Genomic DNA, 20031 nt, shown 5'->3' with positions numbered 1-20031 from the left:
ATGCATTGTGCTATTTGTGTAACCAATCTATGGAAAGTGGTATGTTCCCAGATAGATTAAAACATGCAGTAGTGATGCCAATCCACAAAAGTGGAGGAAGGGATGAAATATCCAACTATTGGCCCATCTCCCTGCTGCCAGTATTCTCTAAGGTATTTGAGAGAATAGTGTATGATAGGATTTATAGTCACACTACACAAAATGGCTTACTGGCTTCTACACAATTCGGCTTTCGTAAGGGCTCTTCCACAGACAGAGCTATATTTAACCTCACACATGAAATTTTGGGTGAACTAAATTACAAAAGGTATCCAGTGGGGATATTTTGTGACCTAGCCAAGGCATTTGATTGTGTAGATCACAACACAGTCTTAAAAAAACATCCACATTATGGCATTAAAGACAAATCTTTGGCTTGGTTAGAATCATACTTACAGAACAAGAAGCAAAGGGTTGTCTTAATGGGGACAGGAACAGCATTAACATCAGACTGGGGAAATGTAAAGTATGGAGTCCCACAGGGCTCAATTCTTGGGCCATTAGTTTTCCTGATCTACATTAGTGATCTACCAATCACATTAACAACAGAGCAAAAATAGTAATGTTTGCTGACGATACAAGTATCCTCGTAAAAGGACCAAACTCAACAATGCAGGATACAGCCATGACAGTCTCTACTCAAGTACACAAATGGTTCACTGCGAATAGCCTAACTTTAAATATTTCAAAAACCAATATGATACAGTTTCTGACAAAAAATAAAAACATTAAAGCTCCTGAAATACATGTTAACAATCACAAAATTAATGAAACACATACAAAATTCCTAGGTATCCAGATAGACAGTTGCCTAAGATGGAAAGAACAATTTGATCCGCTGGTCAAGAAACATAGCTCATCGTCCTTTGCACTAAGAGCTCTCCATCAGTTAGTAGACAGAGAAATAATGTTGTTGTCATACTTTGCATATTTCCATTCTGTTCTCTCCTACGCCATAATCTTCTGAGGAAATGCTGCAGGTGTTGAAAAAGTCTTCAGAATACAAAAACGAGCAGTGAGGCTAATATGTGGGATCCCTAATGGGACATCTTGCAGAGGTCTCTTCAATTCTCTCAGGATACTTACCATCACAGGTCAGTATATATACTCACTGATGTTACTTGTAGCCAACAACAGGAAACTGTTTCAGAAAAATTGTGACATCCACAACCATGACACAAGGGAGGTGCATCTCTCACTAAAGTACATAGGGGAGTTACTGAGTCAGGTATAAAGGTCTTCAATAAGCTCCCCATCAATATAAAAAAGGAAATAAATAATGTACAGATTTTCAAAAGGAAACTAAAATTATTTCTCACCAAACAAACTTTTTATAAAATGAAAGAATACTTAGAGTTATGATGTACAAGAGTGCGGGGAAACTGCCTAAGAAAAGCATTCCCTTAAAGATAAAGTGTGATGCTGTTACTTGTAGTTTAACTGAAATTGTGGTGATAAAATGTAAATTTATCTGTTTCATTATGAGAAAATGTCAACTCCCCTGTATCCCACTCTCTTGAGTATTCACTTAAGCTTCTTGTTAAGGAATGCAGTTAAAACTTGTATTCATTCAAACCACGACCATGAAGAAAATTTACTTCCTTATATATGTCAGCAGCATAATGCACTGTCACTTATTCTACTATTTTAAATAATCACTTAAACTGTTTTTGGCATAATGCAGGCTTTAATACTGCATGCAAGTAATTGATCTTGCAAAATAAACCAATGTCTCTGCAATGTGATATATAAATGTTAATGTACTACTGTAATTGCATCAGTTGACTTGCCCTATATTACTTGTACACTAGCTGTATAATATGTAATCAACAGGACCAAATAAATAAATAAAAATAAAAAAAAGCTGAGCCCATATCTGAAAAGCGAATGTTGTCAATTCGTCAACACTCGGCCTCGCACACGTATGTATCGACAATATTGAAAATAATTTGGTTTCCATGAATACTTCTCATCGATATTTCTAGTAATGACAATACGTAAATAAATGCCCTCAGACGATCAATATATTGTCGGTTTGACAGTATTATTGAGCGTGTGAGGCCCCTTTGAAGTCACCAGGTGGCGAGGTCGAATGGCATGTCATTTACATGTCTTTGGTGCGATGTTCTTTGACAAAAAATTTACGAAGTGTGTGTTGTGTTTGTTGTCGTGAAGAGCCGCTTGAAGTAGAGGGATACAGTGACAGTGGAAATATGAGTTCTGAATCATCAGAAGACGAAAACATTCAGCAACTCAAAGATGCACTAGATGTCTCCATGTTCAGTAGCAAATCAGACGCTACGGGTAATTAAAATAATGTGATTATTGTATGACAATTCATTTTGCGGTGGACGTCTTTAATTTCATATTCTCCGTGATGAGCGACAATTTTTGTTTCAGTATGTTTACAAACCACTTCTGTGTGGAGCTGAGAAATACTGTGGTAAAATGTTAATGTTAAATTGCAGAGGGACGAGATGAAAAACCATCTAACAGAATATCAGTGGACGAGAAGACTGAACAGCCTAACGCACTGAGAGTAACACCAGAATTCCAGGCGTTCGTTGCAAAACGCTTGGCGAAAATGATTGACAAGTGAGTTCTGAAACTCCGTATTCATCGTGAAACTGAATCAAGTGTTAATTCTTCAAATTGCAGTGGGAGATCGTTGTATGTTTCACATCGTTCAGGTAACTTTGAAGCACTATCTTTAATTTTTTAGGAACAATATCTGGGCATCTAACCTTTTGTAACAATTCAGGGCATATATATTGAAACATAACTTCAATTCCGGACAAAGCTGTAGAATTTCTTATTTGATACATTTTGTAGTTCAGACCTAGCGTTTTGAGAGGTAGAGGTAATTGTTGAATTGCCTATTATTACCATTTTGCGTTCGCAGTGTTCTGTTATATTTTATTATTCCAATAATTTAAATTTTGTTACATATGTTAAGAGTATTTTAGTAATAGTGGAATGGGCTAGAACTGTGTATTGAATTTGTTTTAGGTGCTCACGTCTAGTAGAATGTTATTACTGAATCGCTGGCAATAAAAAATGCTGAAAATTAAACCGCTGAAATCTTGATTGTTATGACACTGATGTGCAGTGTAGCCCAAGATTTATGTTTGACACAAATATTGGCTCCAACTTAGGTTTTTCGTGGTTTCTTAAATAAAGTTAAATATTGGGATTTTTAAAAGGGTACTGCAATTTCGTTCCCTGTTTTTGTCCTACTGTGTCATTCTGACAGGGTGAGAATCCTTTCTGATCGGTTAGCCCATTTTTGCTTTTAGACAGCACATATTGTTGCAACATTCACTCCACCTTTAATACACTTTTCATTATTAGCAGAAAAGTTTGACTTAGTAATACTTTTACTTCATATAACAGAACTGTGTGTTTTGGTATAATAACTGCAACTATTTGCCATTTACTAACTACGAGTGTGTAAAATATGTTAGTGTCTGTAATGACCATAACTTTGATAGTTTATAGTTGAGAATAGATGTAAACTATTGTAAAATTCAGAATACCAGTAAACTGTCAGCTGTTCCTTTTTCATACTCTTAAGCAATCAGTGGACACAATCTGCCATTATTTCCACCTTGTGGTTGTCTAAGCTTACTAGTGCTGTACGACTCACTACCGATGAATGGGCATGAACTGCTTGATTATGTTGATAGAGATGAGGGAAAGACTGCATGTATGGCTTCATGGTTCTCCTAGAACAATTTAGGAAACAGTTTGTCCAGGCTCAACTATATTTCCAGTTCGCAGTTGAAACTTGGTGTGTTGGCTCTTTGAAGACCTTATATTGCTTGGGAAGGGATACTGTCTGACCACCGCAGGTAAGGCAATGCTGGGTCACCATTGCATTCTTTCCCGAGTGAGGTGGCCTAGTGGTTAAGTCGTTGAAATCCTATTTGGGGAGGAGAGGGATTCAGTTCTCATCTGCCCATTCAATCTTAGGTTTTTTGTGGTTCTTTAAATTAAGATGAATACTGGAGTTTTTAAAAATAATACTGCTGATTGTAAGGGGATGGAGGGATAGAAAGATAGCAAAATCTTTCTCTCCACTCGTATTAAATGGGAGAAATAAAAGTACTTGTTTATAATAAATATTTTTTCAGTTTTATATATCCATGGTTTTCAATGCAGCATTATCCACAGAAAAAGAAAATTTTGTCTGATGATATAATATACAGTGGTAAGCAACAATACTTTAATGAAAAGTGACATTCTACTGTTTTAATCTGCCTCCCATGTAAAGCATTCAACAAGAATGAGTTGTAAAAATCAGTTGAGAAGGCTGTCAGGTAAAAGTGCACCTGTGTCTATGATTGTAGCATTGCATGCAGATCCTGTGACATCTTATTCTGAACATTGGTAGTCGGATACAGTGAGAGTTGGTTGTTGGTTACCAGTTGGTTGGCAGTAGCCAGTCATAATGCTGCTTCATAACTTCCTGTGGTCCACAACAAAAGATAATTGATATTTTGTTCAACTAGATTATTCTCTCATTTGTATTGCCCAAGAGGTGTGTTAATGTGGATGGATCCGATGTTTTCTATAACTTGATGCCTGAAAAAACACTATCTTTCAAGCACAAAAAATGAAACTGAGGAAAATGCAACTGTTGGTGATTTTGTGTTGTAATTCAGATGGTTCTGAGAAGCTTAAACCATTAGTTATTGGAAGATACAACAGTCCATGTTGTGTTAAAAATATCAACTTCTTCAATCCACTATGCGCATATGGGAATAACAGTAAAACTTGGAAGACCAATTAGGTCTTCTGTAGCTGGCTCGTGAAGGTTCAACAACAGATGGCTTTGGCAAAAAGAAATATTTTGCCAACTGTGGACCATTTCTTGGCACATCACGTTGATGACCTGGAATTTCTGAACATGGAAACTATCTTCTTACCACTATGTACCATCTCTTGCCTTTGGATCAGTAATAATTGCCTCAATTAGAGTGTAGTTATGGATGCCAACTTATTAAGGCTGCCAATCCTGCAGAGGAGCAATTGTGAACAGTTCCACAGTAGAATGTACTGGAAGCTATATACAACATATCTGCTGCTTGGGATGAATTTCCAGTGGACGTGATAACTAACAGTTTTAAGAAGCCCTGGACAGCAACTGATAATGCCACTAAAACTGAAGAGGAAACCGATGATCCAACATCTGAACTTACTAACAGTGCAGATACAACTTTGGATTCCAGTGCTCCTATTCTACAGGCTCACACCGGGTTGATGCAGTCTTGTACTGTTAATGTAGAAGAATGAATGCAGGCAGATGGCATCATCTGTGCTGCTGAGGAACTCTTCAGTACTGCTGTTGTTCCATGATTCGTATGTAATTGTATCATTTGAGAAAACAAAATAAAGACCAGCATTTGACAGTATGTACATTAGGGTGACCCGGAGCTATACTACAGAAGTGCCTTTACTAACACATGTTTTAGTATTAATAAAATTATGATATAAATTATATACAACAAGGTAAATATATAGGTCTTAAAGTAGGGTTACTGAAAATAAGTATACCAAATGATAAGGCTTTTTTTAGTGATAATGTGAAACTGCACAGCAAAAATTCAGAATTTCTTGGTCAATGAGGGTTATCTTGTAGTTGTCCAATTGAGCTGAAATTTTGCACATATTGTTTTTTTTTACTGATTATAAGAAACTAGGGGGGTGGGAGCTGAAGTTGGAAATCAAGTGACACCATTATGTACATATGCTTTCTCAGTGAAACAAATGTCAGAAATACTGTTCTACAGAGACAGTGTTGTTATTTTTCTCTTAGAGCACCCTCATTCATTGGTACACAATAACTCAATAATTTGAACTTCGTTAAACTCAATTGGCTACATTTGGTCACTTGAAATTCTCTTAAACAATGGTCTGCTGTAATTCAAAGTCCAGGGGAAATTCTTTTAAGCTGTTTTTTATCTGCAAGGAGCTTAAACATGTTATTCACACTACCAAGATTTCAAAACTCATCAGTAGCTACCACCAGTGATAATTTTGGTCTATCTGCAGTCCACCCACATATATGGTATCTGAAAATTTTGTGGAGCAAGTATATAATTTTTTTGCCATAGAGAAGATCATATGAAATTATAGAAATGTAAATTAAATTGCGAGTATCTTCTGTATGAGACAATAGATCACATGGCCACACAGGGTGTGGTGTTTCACAGCATAGGTGATACAGTACGGTACATTTTGTGATGCGATCTGACTCCATACCCATATCATAAGTCTACACTTCATCCAGTCCTGCAGAGGGTGTACATATAAAACACACAACATATGTGTAAGAAGTGTCTGAACATGGGTTTATGTCTTCAAATTAACTTAACCCTATTGTGACATACAATAAAAGATTGAAAGCCTTTAGTTAACATTTCCTTTTATGTGGGTGTTTATAATACAGCACTTAATTTCAAAAAGATGTGACTGGATTTTGTCATCTGTCAGTATTTGTGTTTAACTCAGGATTTTCTTTTATTGTAGCACTTTATCCTACAGGTGCGCTTCATAGCTATTTTTTCCAGGATATAAGTGTCCTACGCACCTAATATCTTCACTGTTTCTTCCACCCTGCACTCCATGCCTGCCTCTGTTAATCAGTAGACCCAGATAGCTGTTCTCTGCTTTCGAAATTAGTTCAAAATATGAAGCACAAAGAATCGTAAGGGTCTAAAGCAAGTCATTGTCGATTTAGAGATTTTCAGCATATATGGATGCTCCTGACATCTTTCGAAGTGTGTTATATAAATAAGGGATGAAGTAGTGAAGGCAGCAGAGGATCAAGTAGGTAAAAAGACGAGGGCTAGTAGAAATCCTTGGGTAACAGAAGATATATTGAATTTAATTGATGAAAGGAGAAAATATAAAAACACAGTAAATGAAGCAGGCAAAAAGGAATACAAACGGTCTCAAAAATGAGATCGACAGGAAGTGCAAAATGGCTAAGCAGGGATGGCTAGAGGACAAATGTAAGGATGTAGAGGCTTATCTCACTAGGAGTAAGATAGATAGAGCCTACAGAAAAATTAAAGAGAGCCACTTGTATGAATATCAAGAGTTTAGATGGAAACCCAGTCTGTAGCAAAGAAGGGAAAGCAGAAAGGTAGAAAGAGTATATTGAGGGTCTATACAAGGGCAATGTACTTGAGGACAATATTATGGAAATAGAAGAGGATGTAGACGAGTATGAAATGGGGGATAAGATACTGCGTGAAGAGTTTGACAGAGCACTGGAAGACCCGAGTTAAAACAAGGCCCCGGAGTAGACAGCATTCCATTAGAACTGCTGACGGCCTTGGAAGAGCCATTCCTGACAAAACTCTACCATCTGGTGAGCAAGATATATGAAACAAGCAACATACCCTCAGACTTCAAGAAGAATATAATAATTCCAGTCTCAAAGAAAGCAGGTGTTGGCAGATGTGAAAATTACCGAACTATCAGTTTAATAAGTCACAGCTGCAAAATAATAACGCGAATTCTTTGCAGAAGAATGGAAAAAACTGGTAGAAGCCGACCTCGGGGAAGATCAGTTTGGATTCCATAGAAATGTTGGAACATATGAGGCAATACTGACCCTATGACTCATCTTAGAAGCTAGATTAAGGATTGGCAAACCTACGTTTCTAGCATTTGTAGACTTAGAGAAAGCTTTTGACAATGTTGACTGGAAAACTCTCTTTCAAATTTTGAAGGTGGCAGGGGTAAAATACAGGGAGTGAAAGGCTATTTACAATTTTTACAGAAACCAGATGGCAGTTATAAGAATCGAGGGGCACGAAAGAGAAGCAGCGGTTGAGAAGGGAGTGAGACAGGGTTGTAGCCTGTCTCCACTGTTATTCAATCTGTATATTGAGCAAGCAGTAAAGGAAACAAAAGAAAAATTCGGAGTCGGTATTAAAATCCATGGAGAAGAAGTAAAACCTTTGAGGTTCGCCGATGACATTGTAATTCAATCAGAGACAGCAAAGAACTTGGAAGAGCAGTTGAACGGAATAGACAGTGTCTTGAAATCAGGATATAAGATCAACACCAACAAAAGCAAAATGAGGATAATGGAGTGTAGTTGAATTAAGTCGGGTGATATTGAGGGAATTAGATTAGGAAATGAGACACTTAAAGTAGTGAAGGAGTTTTGCTATTTGGGGAGCAAAATAACTGATGATGGTCGAAGTAGAGACAATATAAAATATAGACTGGCAATGGTAAGTGTTAACATTAAGTATAGATTTAACTGTCAGGAAGTCGTTTCTGAAAGTATTTGTATGGAGTGTAGCCATGTATGGAAGTGAAACATGGATGAGAAATAGTTTTGACCAGGAGAGAACAGAAGCTTTCGAAATGTGGTGCTACAGAAGAATGCTGAATATTAGATGGTTAGATCACATAACTAATGATGAGGTATTGAACAGAATTCGGGAGAAGAGGAATTTGTGGCACAACTTGACTAGAAGAACGGATCAATTGGTAGGACATGTTCTGAGGCATCAAGGGATCACCAATTTAGTACGGGAGGGCAGCGTGGAGGGTAAAAATCGTAGAGGGAGGCCAAGAGATGAATACACCAAGCAGATTCAGAAGGATGTAGGTTGCAGTAGGTACTGGGAGATGAAGAGGCTTGCACAGGATAGAGTAGCATGGAGAGCTGCATCAAACCAGTCTCAGGACTGAAGACCACAACAACAACATATAAATACTTATGTATAAAGTGTATTATAGTAATCTTAAATATGTATGCCCAGAAATGACTTTTAGCTGTATATTTATAACTTGATTTATCAAACGTGTTATGCATAACATGCTTTGTAGGCAACAGGACCAATAAAATGAAACAGCTTCACCTATATCTGTAGCCGTACATTGTATGTACGGATATTCTCAAAACGCTATCTCACCAGTTTCTTGGTTATTCATTGCCATTTGGGGGCAAAGTACAAACTGTAATTTTATTGCTCAATTGCTATCTAGGGTACACAAGATACTTAAATGTGTATGGCATGTACATAGCAGTAATACTTCATAATTGGAGGTTTATCAACAGCTTTATCTGAACCTCGCGCCGCAGACTATGTTCAACGAAAATAATGAGGTTCTGCATTGCATTTAATACCTGTTCTTTATGTTCTAATTTAGTTTCACATTAATTACAAATTTACAACTTAGACACTTTTGTCACTAGTGTATACAGGAAAAATTCATTAATTGACATTAATAATAAATACAATCTTAAATATTAATATTTATTAACATAAAGTGAGTGCATTATTTTTTTCATAAGTAGTACAGGATATTAAGACTCGCTTAAAAAGATGTTCAGAACTATGAGACTGGTAGTTTGCCCATAAATTTGATTTTCACAAATATCTATGTTTCTCAGAACATTCTTTCTCTGCTCTAGTCCCTTAAGGTTCTCAGTGTCTCATTTCTTTTGCTGTGTGGCTCATCTCCTAGGATCTTATAATGTGCCCTTTTTATCGTGTTTTTTTTTTTTTAAAAAAAAGGCTTGATAACCAGTAATTCCACCTGGCTTTACTGTGCACAGCACAAGTCATCACTGATTTTCATACCTAATTGAAGAACTTTGTTTCGTATTGGATGCTTAAGACTAGTATTCTATTCCACTGTAATTTAATATTCCTCTGTCTTTTTGTTTCAGCGAGCTGGAGGAAGTACCCAGTGTCAACAGTAAACAAAAGCAGGGAAAGAAGAAAAAGAAACCCAAAGGTGGTGTTCGACTTCTGTCATCATCATCAGAGTACTTGACTGCGGAGGATCCGATAATTGTGTCTACTAGCCACAAGAAACAGCAAGCTGTTGATTTTGATGAAAGTAGTGCAGCTATGGAAAGATTTTCTGAAGCTGCTGTTCCATCTGACTGGATTACATCCAAAGAAAGTGTTAAAGGGTGGATTCCTTTTGAAAAAGGTGAAGTCATAAAAGTAAAAAATGGTGTCTGTGTTGAGGTAATGAAAAAGAAATTGCCTGATCAGTCTGGTGAAGTTTCACACCACACTATAGAACATATTAATGGTGAACAATTCACTGCCAGGAACTTGCCACTCAAAGTAACAAGTGATAGTACCACCACAAAAAGAAAGAATGGTGAGGAAAGTAGTCATAAACATAAAAAACAGAAAAGAATCCATGTGTCTGCTCTTGCAAATAATTATACTGAATGAATGTAGAATCACAATAAATCGTTAAAACATTTTGATTATTTGCTGCTGATTGTTTTTAGCCATTACTGGAAAATTTCTACCTTGAAACAGATAATACACGCCTGTCACTAGTGATATAGAATGCTACACAATGTCAAATGTTAACTATTTTGAGAAAGTGAGTGGAGGGCTTCAGGCACGTGTCCAAGCCGCATGCTTTGAGAGATAGACAGTGGACAGATGAACTTCATATTGCACAGTCAGAGTTGCCAACAATGGCAGACATTACCTCACTTAATTACACAGCTGCATGCTCGACACATTTGACACTGGCATTCATTGGACTGAGCATGTCTGCGCAGAGGTTGCTAAACAGTGAGTGTGTTGTGCATCCGTAACTCGCACCAGCGTGTTGGGCTTATGTCCTTAGTATGGTCAATGCAGTTAACAAATTCAAGCTTTCGCAACCCACGGTTGCTTCAGCAGGAAAGAGGGAAAGACGAAAGGATGTGGGTTTTATGGGAGAGGGTAAGGTGTCATTCCAATCCCGGGAGCGGACAGACTTACCTTAGGGGGAAAAAAAGGACAGGTACACACACACACACACACACACACACACACACACACACACACACACACACACACACACACACTCTGTCTGCCTGTGTCCATTCATGCGAATGGACAGTTTGTTGCTGGTCATTCCCACATAGCAAGAAGGTGTCCACGATCAAAGGCAGAGCCACAGGTGAAAGCACCCACTTGATTTACCAACTGACCTGCCTACACTGTGAAGCTTTCTATGTTGTTAATTGACAGAAGTTTGTGGCATACATTATTGGCTGTGGTTTTTGCACACACTTTTTTTTGTCTCTTGGGTGCAGTACACTTTTCATTCCACTTCTAATGTGCACAGCTGTGCTAAGGACATGTCTGAACATGATGGCTCATCAGCCACTGTGACAAATAGCCTTACCGCGCCAATGTCATTTGTGCAAATTTTTTTTTAACAGCCATGTCACTGTTGTGGCTAATTTTTAGAAAGGAATATATCATGATCGGCTGGCAATACCATAATATATAGTACGTACACTGAGCTAGTGATACTGACAATGAATTCTTTTTTATTTGTACATTAATGTTTTCATTTGTAAATAATATTAAATTGAAACCCCAATCAAGTCCAAATCCAAAGGTGGGGTCAGCAATGAAATGCTGCTACACATAAAACTAAAAGAGGACTGTGATGGACAGAAAGTCAGCTATTGATACAAACAAATACTTCAGAAACGATGAATACTATAAAAAAATTGCTGATAATCATATTTGAACTGGTGTTTCAGTGGTTCTCATTGAAACCAACTACATCACCCTGGATCTAGATCCTGTCAGTGGTCTTCTGTATGGTGGTACTAGCAGCTCCCCGCCCTCTGATTGTGTTTGTTATGTACTCTTCTCTGTGAGGAGCATCGAAGATAGCCCCTCGTGTCGAAGCTTCGCGTTTGTTCAATGGGTCTTCAGTTTCCTTGAACCTCTCATAAGCCTGCAACTCCGGATTGCAGTAGGGCTTCATATGGAAGACGTGGATGGCATCTGTGAGCTTTTGTCTTTTTGACAAAGAATCATAATTATTGACTTCACATATGACATCCAAAAAGCAAAGAAGGGTATATTACAGCTGAAAATGGTGCTTTTGCATCATTTCCGGTAGTCGTAAGTGCGACGCAGGAATAAAGATCCATACCAAGTCTCCTGGGCTGTATCTCACTGACCAGTGCTTGTCATTCAGCACTCTGTCTTCCTCCTTATATGAACCATCTGCCGTACTTCTTTGTTCCTGGTGATGAGGTGTTGCATGTTGGCATGCGAAGTATCATCCCGTTGAAATGGGAACAGTGCATTCATTGTCATTTTGTCATCGCAGCTGTGTAGCCGAAAGCACAGTCTAAAACCTTTAATGTGGTGCTTTGCTTCATTGTATGCAAATATCAAAAAGGGTGGTATTACAAAACAGTCTGTCTTTTTACGTCAACATACATGGAGAGCATATCTTCCAAAGTCTTATTAAAATGGCCTGTGGGGCCATTCATGTATTGATTGTATACAGTTGTGATGTTACAGCGTGAAATCAGCTCTGACACTAGCCTCAACTGGAAAAATTTTCACGGTGAGGGGTAATCACGCTGGGTCCTCTGTGCTTCAAATATCTGCTACGAGGGACTTCGCAATTTCTGGAGATTCAGGAGTTGCCCCAGCTTTAATGATAGCTTAGCAGGTGAGGTAGCCAGTGCAGACTATTGTTCATCAATTCCTGTTTGTGAACTGCAGGAATCTTTCCAAGAGGCTGATTTCAGTGTAGTGGAATGGTGCTGCTGCAGCTAGGATTGGTGCCAGATCCCCGAATGCAGTTGCGACATGTGCCTCCATCTGTGGCATTCCTTACAGTGGCTCACATAGTGTCTAATGGGTCAGTAGAGACTTGCCACCCTGATTCTGTCTAGAATCTTCACAAATCCCACGTGTTGGAGCATCTTGGAAGTACTCCAGGATAACTGGCCTTTGTTGAACTGGGATGATGAACAACAGTTTTCATTCTATTGGATCACAGTCCCTATTGTACAATGCTCCATTGATTGGAATTCTCCTTCGAGGCTTTTATGGTTTTCAGAAATGCTAGATTTTCTCCTGTTCAGCAGCGATATCGCATCATGAAGTGATACCTGATACTTCATCTACACTATTGTGTTCCTTGAACGACAGTCAGCATCCTGGTGTTTGAGTGTGCACTTGTATACCTTTGTGAATGACATACTCTTGAAGCCTCATCTTGGCAGTTGGCCCTGCAGATCACTCAGGCTAGTTAGACAGCATAGAGAATGGTTGTCCATCATAATGGACCACTAATGTCAGTGTGAAGTTCTGTCATAGAACACTTGTACTGGAGATGTTAGCCCCTCCTTAAGGACAAGGAAAGATATTTCTTGGCCGTGCAGTTTGAGGCGACATGTCATGGATTGTGCGGACCCTCCGGCCGGAGGTTAAAGTCCCCTCTCGGGGCATGGCCATGTGTGTTTTTCTTAGCATAAGTTAGTTTAAGTAGTGTGTGTGACTAGGGACCAATCACATCAGCAGTTTGGTCCCTTAGGAATTTATACACATTTGAACATTTGATATTTCTTGCACCTCATTCCAGAAAAATTAGCAGAGTCCTTTTTTGTACATTCGAATAGTGGTGGAGATTGGTGCTAAAGATTGATACCTCTTCAACATTCTTTATTATGTCTTGTTGTGTGGGGTCAACTTTCACAACTGCTTTCTCTTGTGCACTTCGACGTTTCTGGCTGTCATACGCAGCTGTACCTCTCCTCTTGTTATATGGTGTATGAGAGGGGCAAAATCGTGGTGGTCTTTCACAACTGCAATAGGGATCACATTAAGCATGCCCTTTTTTCAGATTCTTTTCCACAGTTTGCTGACACCATTTCATGATTTCCTCTGACATGACACCTTTTACCAGAAGAGCATGGTACATATTTTTTGCAACTCCTTACCTCATGTGGTAGATTTTTGTCAGCTTCATATTCAGATTCACAATGTGGTATAGGTCCAGAACATCATGTACGTACAACTTTGTCATTTCCCTGTGATGTTGGTCCGTGTTCATTTGTTCTGATAAAAGGACTTGCTGCGGATTGTCATAAATGTTTTTTTCAGTTCAGCAAGGAATTTGTCCCATCTATCAAACTTCTCCTTGTTGTTCTTAAACAAGTAAAGGTACAAATTTACCAAACATCTCATCTCATCCCACCTGTTGCTTTTTGGCAACTCAGTCGAATCCTTTCAACCATTTTGTTGGGTTCTGGCCAGTGTCTCTGGGAATCGCTGATAGGTGTCTGACTTACTACTGTTTTGGAATCCATGTATCTCCTGAATATATGGGCCTTAGGAACAATATACTTCCTGTATTCTGGTTCCTGTCTGTGAAGGTGATGGCTTTTACATTGTCTAATTGAGCCATGGTGATTTAAGTATTCTGAAGTACCTAGTGTCTCCACCAAAAAAATCATATTCAAACCACAATCAAGTTCAAATCTGAAGTCAGAGTCATCACTGAAATGCAGCATATGGAAAGCTCTTTCATTAACTCAATGTGCAGCCAGAACAGAACTGAAATTTTCAGTGAAGAACGCAGCTTGTGACGAAGCAAACTGGGATATATTTTACTTCCCCTCATGTTGTGTGGTAAATTTTGAAGCACGGCATTTTACACAATGCTACTTTACATTCACTACACTGGTAGCTTGTGTCTTTTCGCCACACTTCTCTAGTCAGGTTTTTTTTTTTTTTCCTCTCAGAGAACACACTACACACTGTTTTTGTTTCTATTTCTTAACTACTTCTGTCTCAATCTTTTCCAGGAAATGATTTCCATTTGATAGTCTTGAGAGTCCAGATGAACCAGGTCGGGGTACAACATCTTTGCTTTGTGCAAGATCTGCACAGATAACTGTCATGAAGTGAGATGTTGTGAGGTGTTTTCCAGTAACCTTATTATATAATATTATGGAATTTACAATCACCATTAGTATAACATGGAATGCCAACTTTCTCCATCACTTCACAGTTCGATGTTCAAGTGCGCCATATGTCATCGCTGATCTGATAAGTCAATAACCAAACTTGTTTTTATTGTAGTCCACTACACAGGCTGACTTTGACTTCTCTCTTCCTCTCTGATCAGTGAAAGTGACCATCTCAGCAGTGTGCCTTGTACTTATCATGTGCATGCACATTTCTTTTGTCCTTCCAACACAGTGCTAACATATTTCCTTTACGCCTGAAAATAAGTTCACCTCGCTGAAGATTCGGATCTTTTATAGCACGAGGCAATCCCTGCCGAGATTTTCTTGTTGTTCCCACAAGAGCAGTTTTTGCAGCTTCCAGTTCTGAAGTAAGTATTGGACTTGTGTAGAATCTGTCTGTAAACAAAGTGTAGCATTTTCCTGACAGATTGGCAAGCAATGTCTTTACCAGAGTCACTGTGTCAGACCTTTCACCCGCGTAAACGGAGAAATTCCAGAAGTAACCTGAGTCAGATAACTTGTACAGTTTGATACCATATTTATTTGGTTTTTGTGGCATGTACTGTTTGAAATACACACGACCTCGAAATTTACACATGCCTTCATCTATTGTAATTTTTTGAGATGGTGATACGCACGCAGGAAATTAGCACACACATTATCTAGAATTGGTCTCACCTTGTGCAGTGGGTCATAGCCAGTTTCTCCTTTCCTCTTAGCTAAGGAATTATCACTAATGTGGAAGTTTCTCAAAATAGAAAGAAATCTGTCACGGCCCAAGATGTTTGGACAGAAATCACACGAAACAGGGTTCTCGGACCAGTGCTCTCGTATACGCGGCCTCACACTTACACACAGATGGACTACAATTGCCAGAAATTTCCTTATTTCCATAAGTGTAACTCCTTTCCACTTTGATAATGAGCAGGTGGGTGAAAGGGAATTTGTGCTTCGTAATTTCCTGATGCATTGTTGAGCATACAGATTAGTTTGTTCCTTTATATGTTTCATCATACTGTCTGTCAGGAAAGATGAGAGAAATTCTAGAGGTGCACTGTTCTGGTCTAAACTGACAACATTGCTTAGTCCGGATTGTCGTGAGAATAGATCAATATCTGGTGCCTGATCAGTAGTCGTCCAACCTTCCTCAGAATCAGTGCGGCGCGCAGGTCTCAGATCCCCCCTCGCTGTCAGTCTCACTCATTCTTCAGGCACATATCAACGGGATTAATTGCTGCTGCAGTGCATGGACACCTGCTCTCCTCTTCTGAATCTATCAGAAGAGTAATATTTGCAAATAAATTCATTATTGCGTAATAATAGTTTTTTCAGTGAAAATCTGAACAAAAATTATACATGTTTTGTTGTCAGAATTCTTTACCTGAACTGCCAGAAACTTCTTCTTGAACATAGTCCACATCATCATCAGAGTCATCTACAATATCTTCCTCTGACAAATCAACGTCACTTTCTTGTAAATCACGATTTCTTCATCCGTCAAGCCACTCTTTGCCATGTTGACGCTACTGAGACCACGCGGGAAAAAATCGTCGCTCACAAAAAAACAACAAATGAAAAGGGAAACACACCCTTCCACAGCATGCCCGCACCATCTAGTGACCAATACTCGAACTACAGTCAATTCAGTGCCTCCCAGACAAGTGGGAGCCGTAAGAACACACAAAGGAAGGAAGGGGAAGAAGGAAACTCGCGCCCGTAAAATTACGGGCCGGACTTTCGGGCAGGCTGCGCACGCCCGTATTTTTACGGGCGTCGGCGCCTAAGTGTTAATATGAATTCTGAAGTTTGGAAAGAATGTTGTGTAGAGGTGCTGGCAAGTGCAAGCCACAGCTCCAGTCACTGCTGTGATTGCAGTAACCAGTTGGTGCACATTCAGTCATCACAGCTGGTCCCCACACATCAGTACAACCACTCGACAGGCAACCAGCGGCATTGCTGAAATCCAGTATGCTACTGCCATGTGGCTCAGAGAAGCAGCATCACTCCCACGCCACCCACTAGAGCAGTAACCATCGTCATTTATGCTGCGGGCCACCTGTTGTACGGTCCAGTGTTGCTTCTGAGAGGCTGAGTGTTACAGAGCCACCACTAGACTGTGAGGCAAGAATGCGCGGCCAGCAGTTACTCAGCAAAAGCTGCACTAACTGCGTGCCTAACAAGGACGCTCTGCTCCAAGGCGCACAGCACTGTATTCAGGCTGTAGCAGGATCCAGTCAACACATTGTGGGTTTGACGCCCCTCTACCATCCACTGTCATGGGCATTGGATCTCTGGTGTATGCTAAATGTAATAAATAAATCAACTAGTCCCAATTAGAAGTGCAAATACTGACATTCATTATTTGAAATGTGCAAGAGATAGTATATTGAGGTAATTTTTATTGGAACAGCTAGCTGATGAACATCATTCAGTGTTAATGGCATCGACTCACCACATAAAACAAAATAAATTTTGTAAAAATACTTATCCTTGGGGTGTAGAGCAATCTTATCGTAGGTGTTTTCATGTAAATTAATAATTGGGCAACTATTTTTACATGATATTGTATTCACTGTTTCACCACGGGACAAAAACGGATATTTTTACTGTCTTTGTTTCACTTACAGATAGTTAAAAAAACCTTTTACAACTTCATTGTATGCTGATGAGTACATACACAAAGCAGATCTTTCTTCGACATAATGGGAACTTAACTTGTGGGTGCTGCCACTTTGGTATAAGTAAACATGCAGTAACATCATATTACAACCTATTATTGACATGTTAACAAAATTAAAATTTTGATTGTAAATTATGTGTTTACAAAAGGTTAAGTACAGTATTGAGTTTCACAAAAGGACAGAAAATATTTGTCATAAGCAACATTAGAGAAAGTTAGCTTTCTATACAAATTTTGTAAAATGTAATTTTTAATTGGCTCCAAATAACATAATACTAATAACAAAATTATTTTAATTGCTATTATTTGCACAAGGTCTGTGTTAGAGTTGTACATTTTAGTTTCACAAATTTTTTATTGCATTATGAAATATTTCATTAAACAGAATTAACACTGTAATTTTTTAAATAAGAATCTTACATGATAATAGTGGTGCTGTAACACTGAAATAGTTACATTTTTAAATTTGATATCATATGACATAGTATGTTGTAAATTCTACGCTTGTATAAGGCAAAGTCACCTTTGAGCGTTTACTCATATGGTAATGGAAAATCCTGTGGTGAATACAAGGATCAAATACGAGATGTGAGAATTTTTGGTTTTTGGAAAGAAATTTATTTCTTTGCCTGTGTCAAGATTATCCTCTTCAAAATAGTTCCCATCATATATTAAAAAAAAAAAACACACACACACACACAGACACGTGCTTTTCTCAGTTTCTGAAACACTTCTGGAATTCTGTATTTGGGATAGCTATCAGCTGTCTCAACAATGTCTTTTTAATCTCATCTGTGGTCGTAAAATGACAGCAGGTTCTTTTTGGGAACAGAAAAAAGTTACATGGAGCTATGTCGTGAATATAAAGGCTGAGGTTTCATTGCACCATTGTTTTTGGCCGAAAATTAATAATCAGATAACATAGAGTGAGCAAGTGTAATTATTTTAGTGTAAAAGCCACAAATGGTTTGTCTACAAGTCTAGCCTTTTTTCCCGCAATTCTGCATGCAAATGGCATTAGGCTTGTAAGTAGTAGTCATTGTTGATCATTTGAACTTTGAGTCGTGGTACACCATATTGATAAAATCAGAGAATGCGACGAGTGTTTGACTAAATCAGTTGAGATTTTTACAGTTTTGGTATACACAGTGCTTCCACTGGAAGACTGAGCCTTTGTTTTTACTATCTAAAACAGTCTTGATCACTATTATGGTGACCGGTTTCAACCTCTACTGTGGTCATCTTCAGACCAATGAGTAAGAACCTCCTTCTGCTGAATGTGATTCTCCAGTAGGAGGAGGTTCTTACTCAAATAAATTGTGATCAAGACTGTTTTTGATAGTAAATATTTGTAACACATTGATCACTCTTCACTCTCATAATGTATTTAAAAGTAATAAGCCTTGGTTGTCACATGATAACTATAAATCCTTTCCCTCACATTCCAGTAGTTCTGCTTCATTGTCGGCTTCATCTAGTGACTTCATCAGTTTTTTCCATTCTTATATAAAAATTGAATAAAAATTCTCTTATTCATTTTTATACAAAATAAATAAATCACCAGTGCTACCAAAACATGCACAACCATTTTGACAATTGACAACAGACTAAATATCCAGTATGGCAAATCATGTTTAGATACTTTTTAGTTGGGTTATCCAACACAACACTGAAAAAATTGTACAAATTAGACTAGTACAGCAAACAAAATTCTCATTAAACACATCTCATATAACTTGTTGCGATATTACAATGCAGAGTCCAGGATAACAATATGGGAAGGAGGGATTGCTCCTCATCGCGTAGAGATGGCGTTGAGTCACAGACAGGCATAATGAAAAAGAATGTTGTTGTTGTTGTTGTTGCTGCTGCTGTGTAAATCTGGGTCTCTCTACTTCTGGAGAAGGGCCTTGTCCAAAACAAATATTTCTAGCTTTATTTTTTTATCATGCCCATATCTATCTCAGCACCTCCTCTGTGATGAGGAGCTATCTATTCTTTCCATATTGTTATTTTTTACCATGTAATGGTCATTTAGTGGCAGATAAGCTCATATCCAAAAATCTGAATATACAAGTTTGATTTGTGTGTTGATTTTCAGAGCACTCTTATACATGTAGCTACTTATCATGAAGCAGCAACTCTGTTATTTTAAGTAACTCTTCAATGAACATTGCTGTTGTCATTTGTACTGAGTTGCATCTCAGACAGACACTGTTCTGTCACCAGAGAAGTATTCTTCTATACTGTACAAAGTTTGCACTGTTAGTATACACATAATTTTAGAGTCACTATTGGGAAGCTGTTCTGTGTCTTAGTTAATCAGCATCTTGGTGTGTCCATACTCTCTTTATAGTGAGTGCTGTATTTGTGATCTTAATTTCTTTTCCTGTAGTACTCATGGTTTGTCTTTGTGTGAACAAGGTAGTTGAAAATATATTGGCTCAATAAGCTAAAAAATCGTATGGTATTGGGGAAGCTGTTCTACGAACTCCCAAATCCTACCTAAATAACAGGCAACAGA

The 20031-nt window shown here is 38.3% G+C and overlaps 1 protein-coding gene across 1 annotated transcript; it reads left to right on the top strand.

Moving 5' to 3' along the window:
* Positions 1 to 2183: 2183 nt before the first annotated feature.
* On the top strand, positions 2184 to 10578 carry LOC126284344 (protein CUSTOS-like). The gene is made up of 3 exons (XM_049983198.1): positions 2184 to 2343; positions 2508 to 2634; positions 9743 to 10578. Exons 1-3 carry the CDS (start codon positions 2253 to 2255, stop codon positions 10263 to 10265), a joined length of 741 nt encoding a protein of 246 aa, XP_049839155.1. The 5' UTR covers positions 2184 to 2252; the 3' UTR covers positions 10266 to 10578.
* Positions 10579 to 20031: the final 9453 nt, after the last annotated feature.

Source organism: Schistocerca gregaria, chromosome 8 (genome assembly GCF_023897955.1).
Source record: "Schistocerca gregaria isolate iqSchGreg1 chromosome 8, iqSchGreg1.2, whole genome shotgun sequence".
Taxonomy (NCBI): domain Eukaryota; kingdom Metazoa; phylum Arthropoda; class Insecta; order Orthoptera; family Acrididae; genus Schistocerca; species Schistocerca gregaria.
Note: the sequence above shows the minus strand (reverse complement) of the source record. Positions and strands in the feature narration are given on the sequence as shown.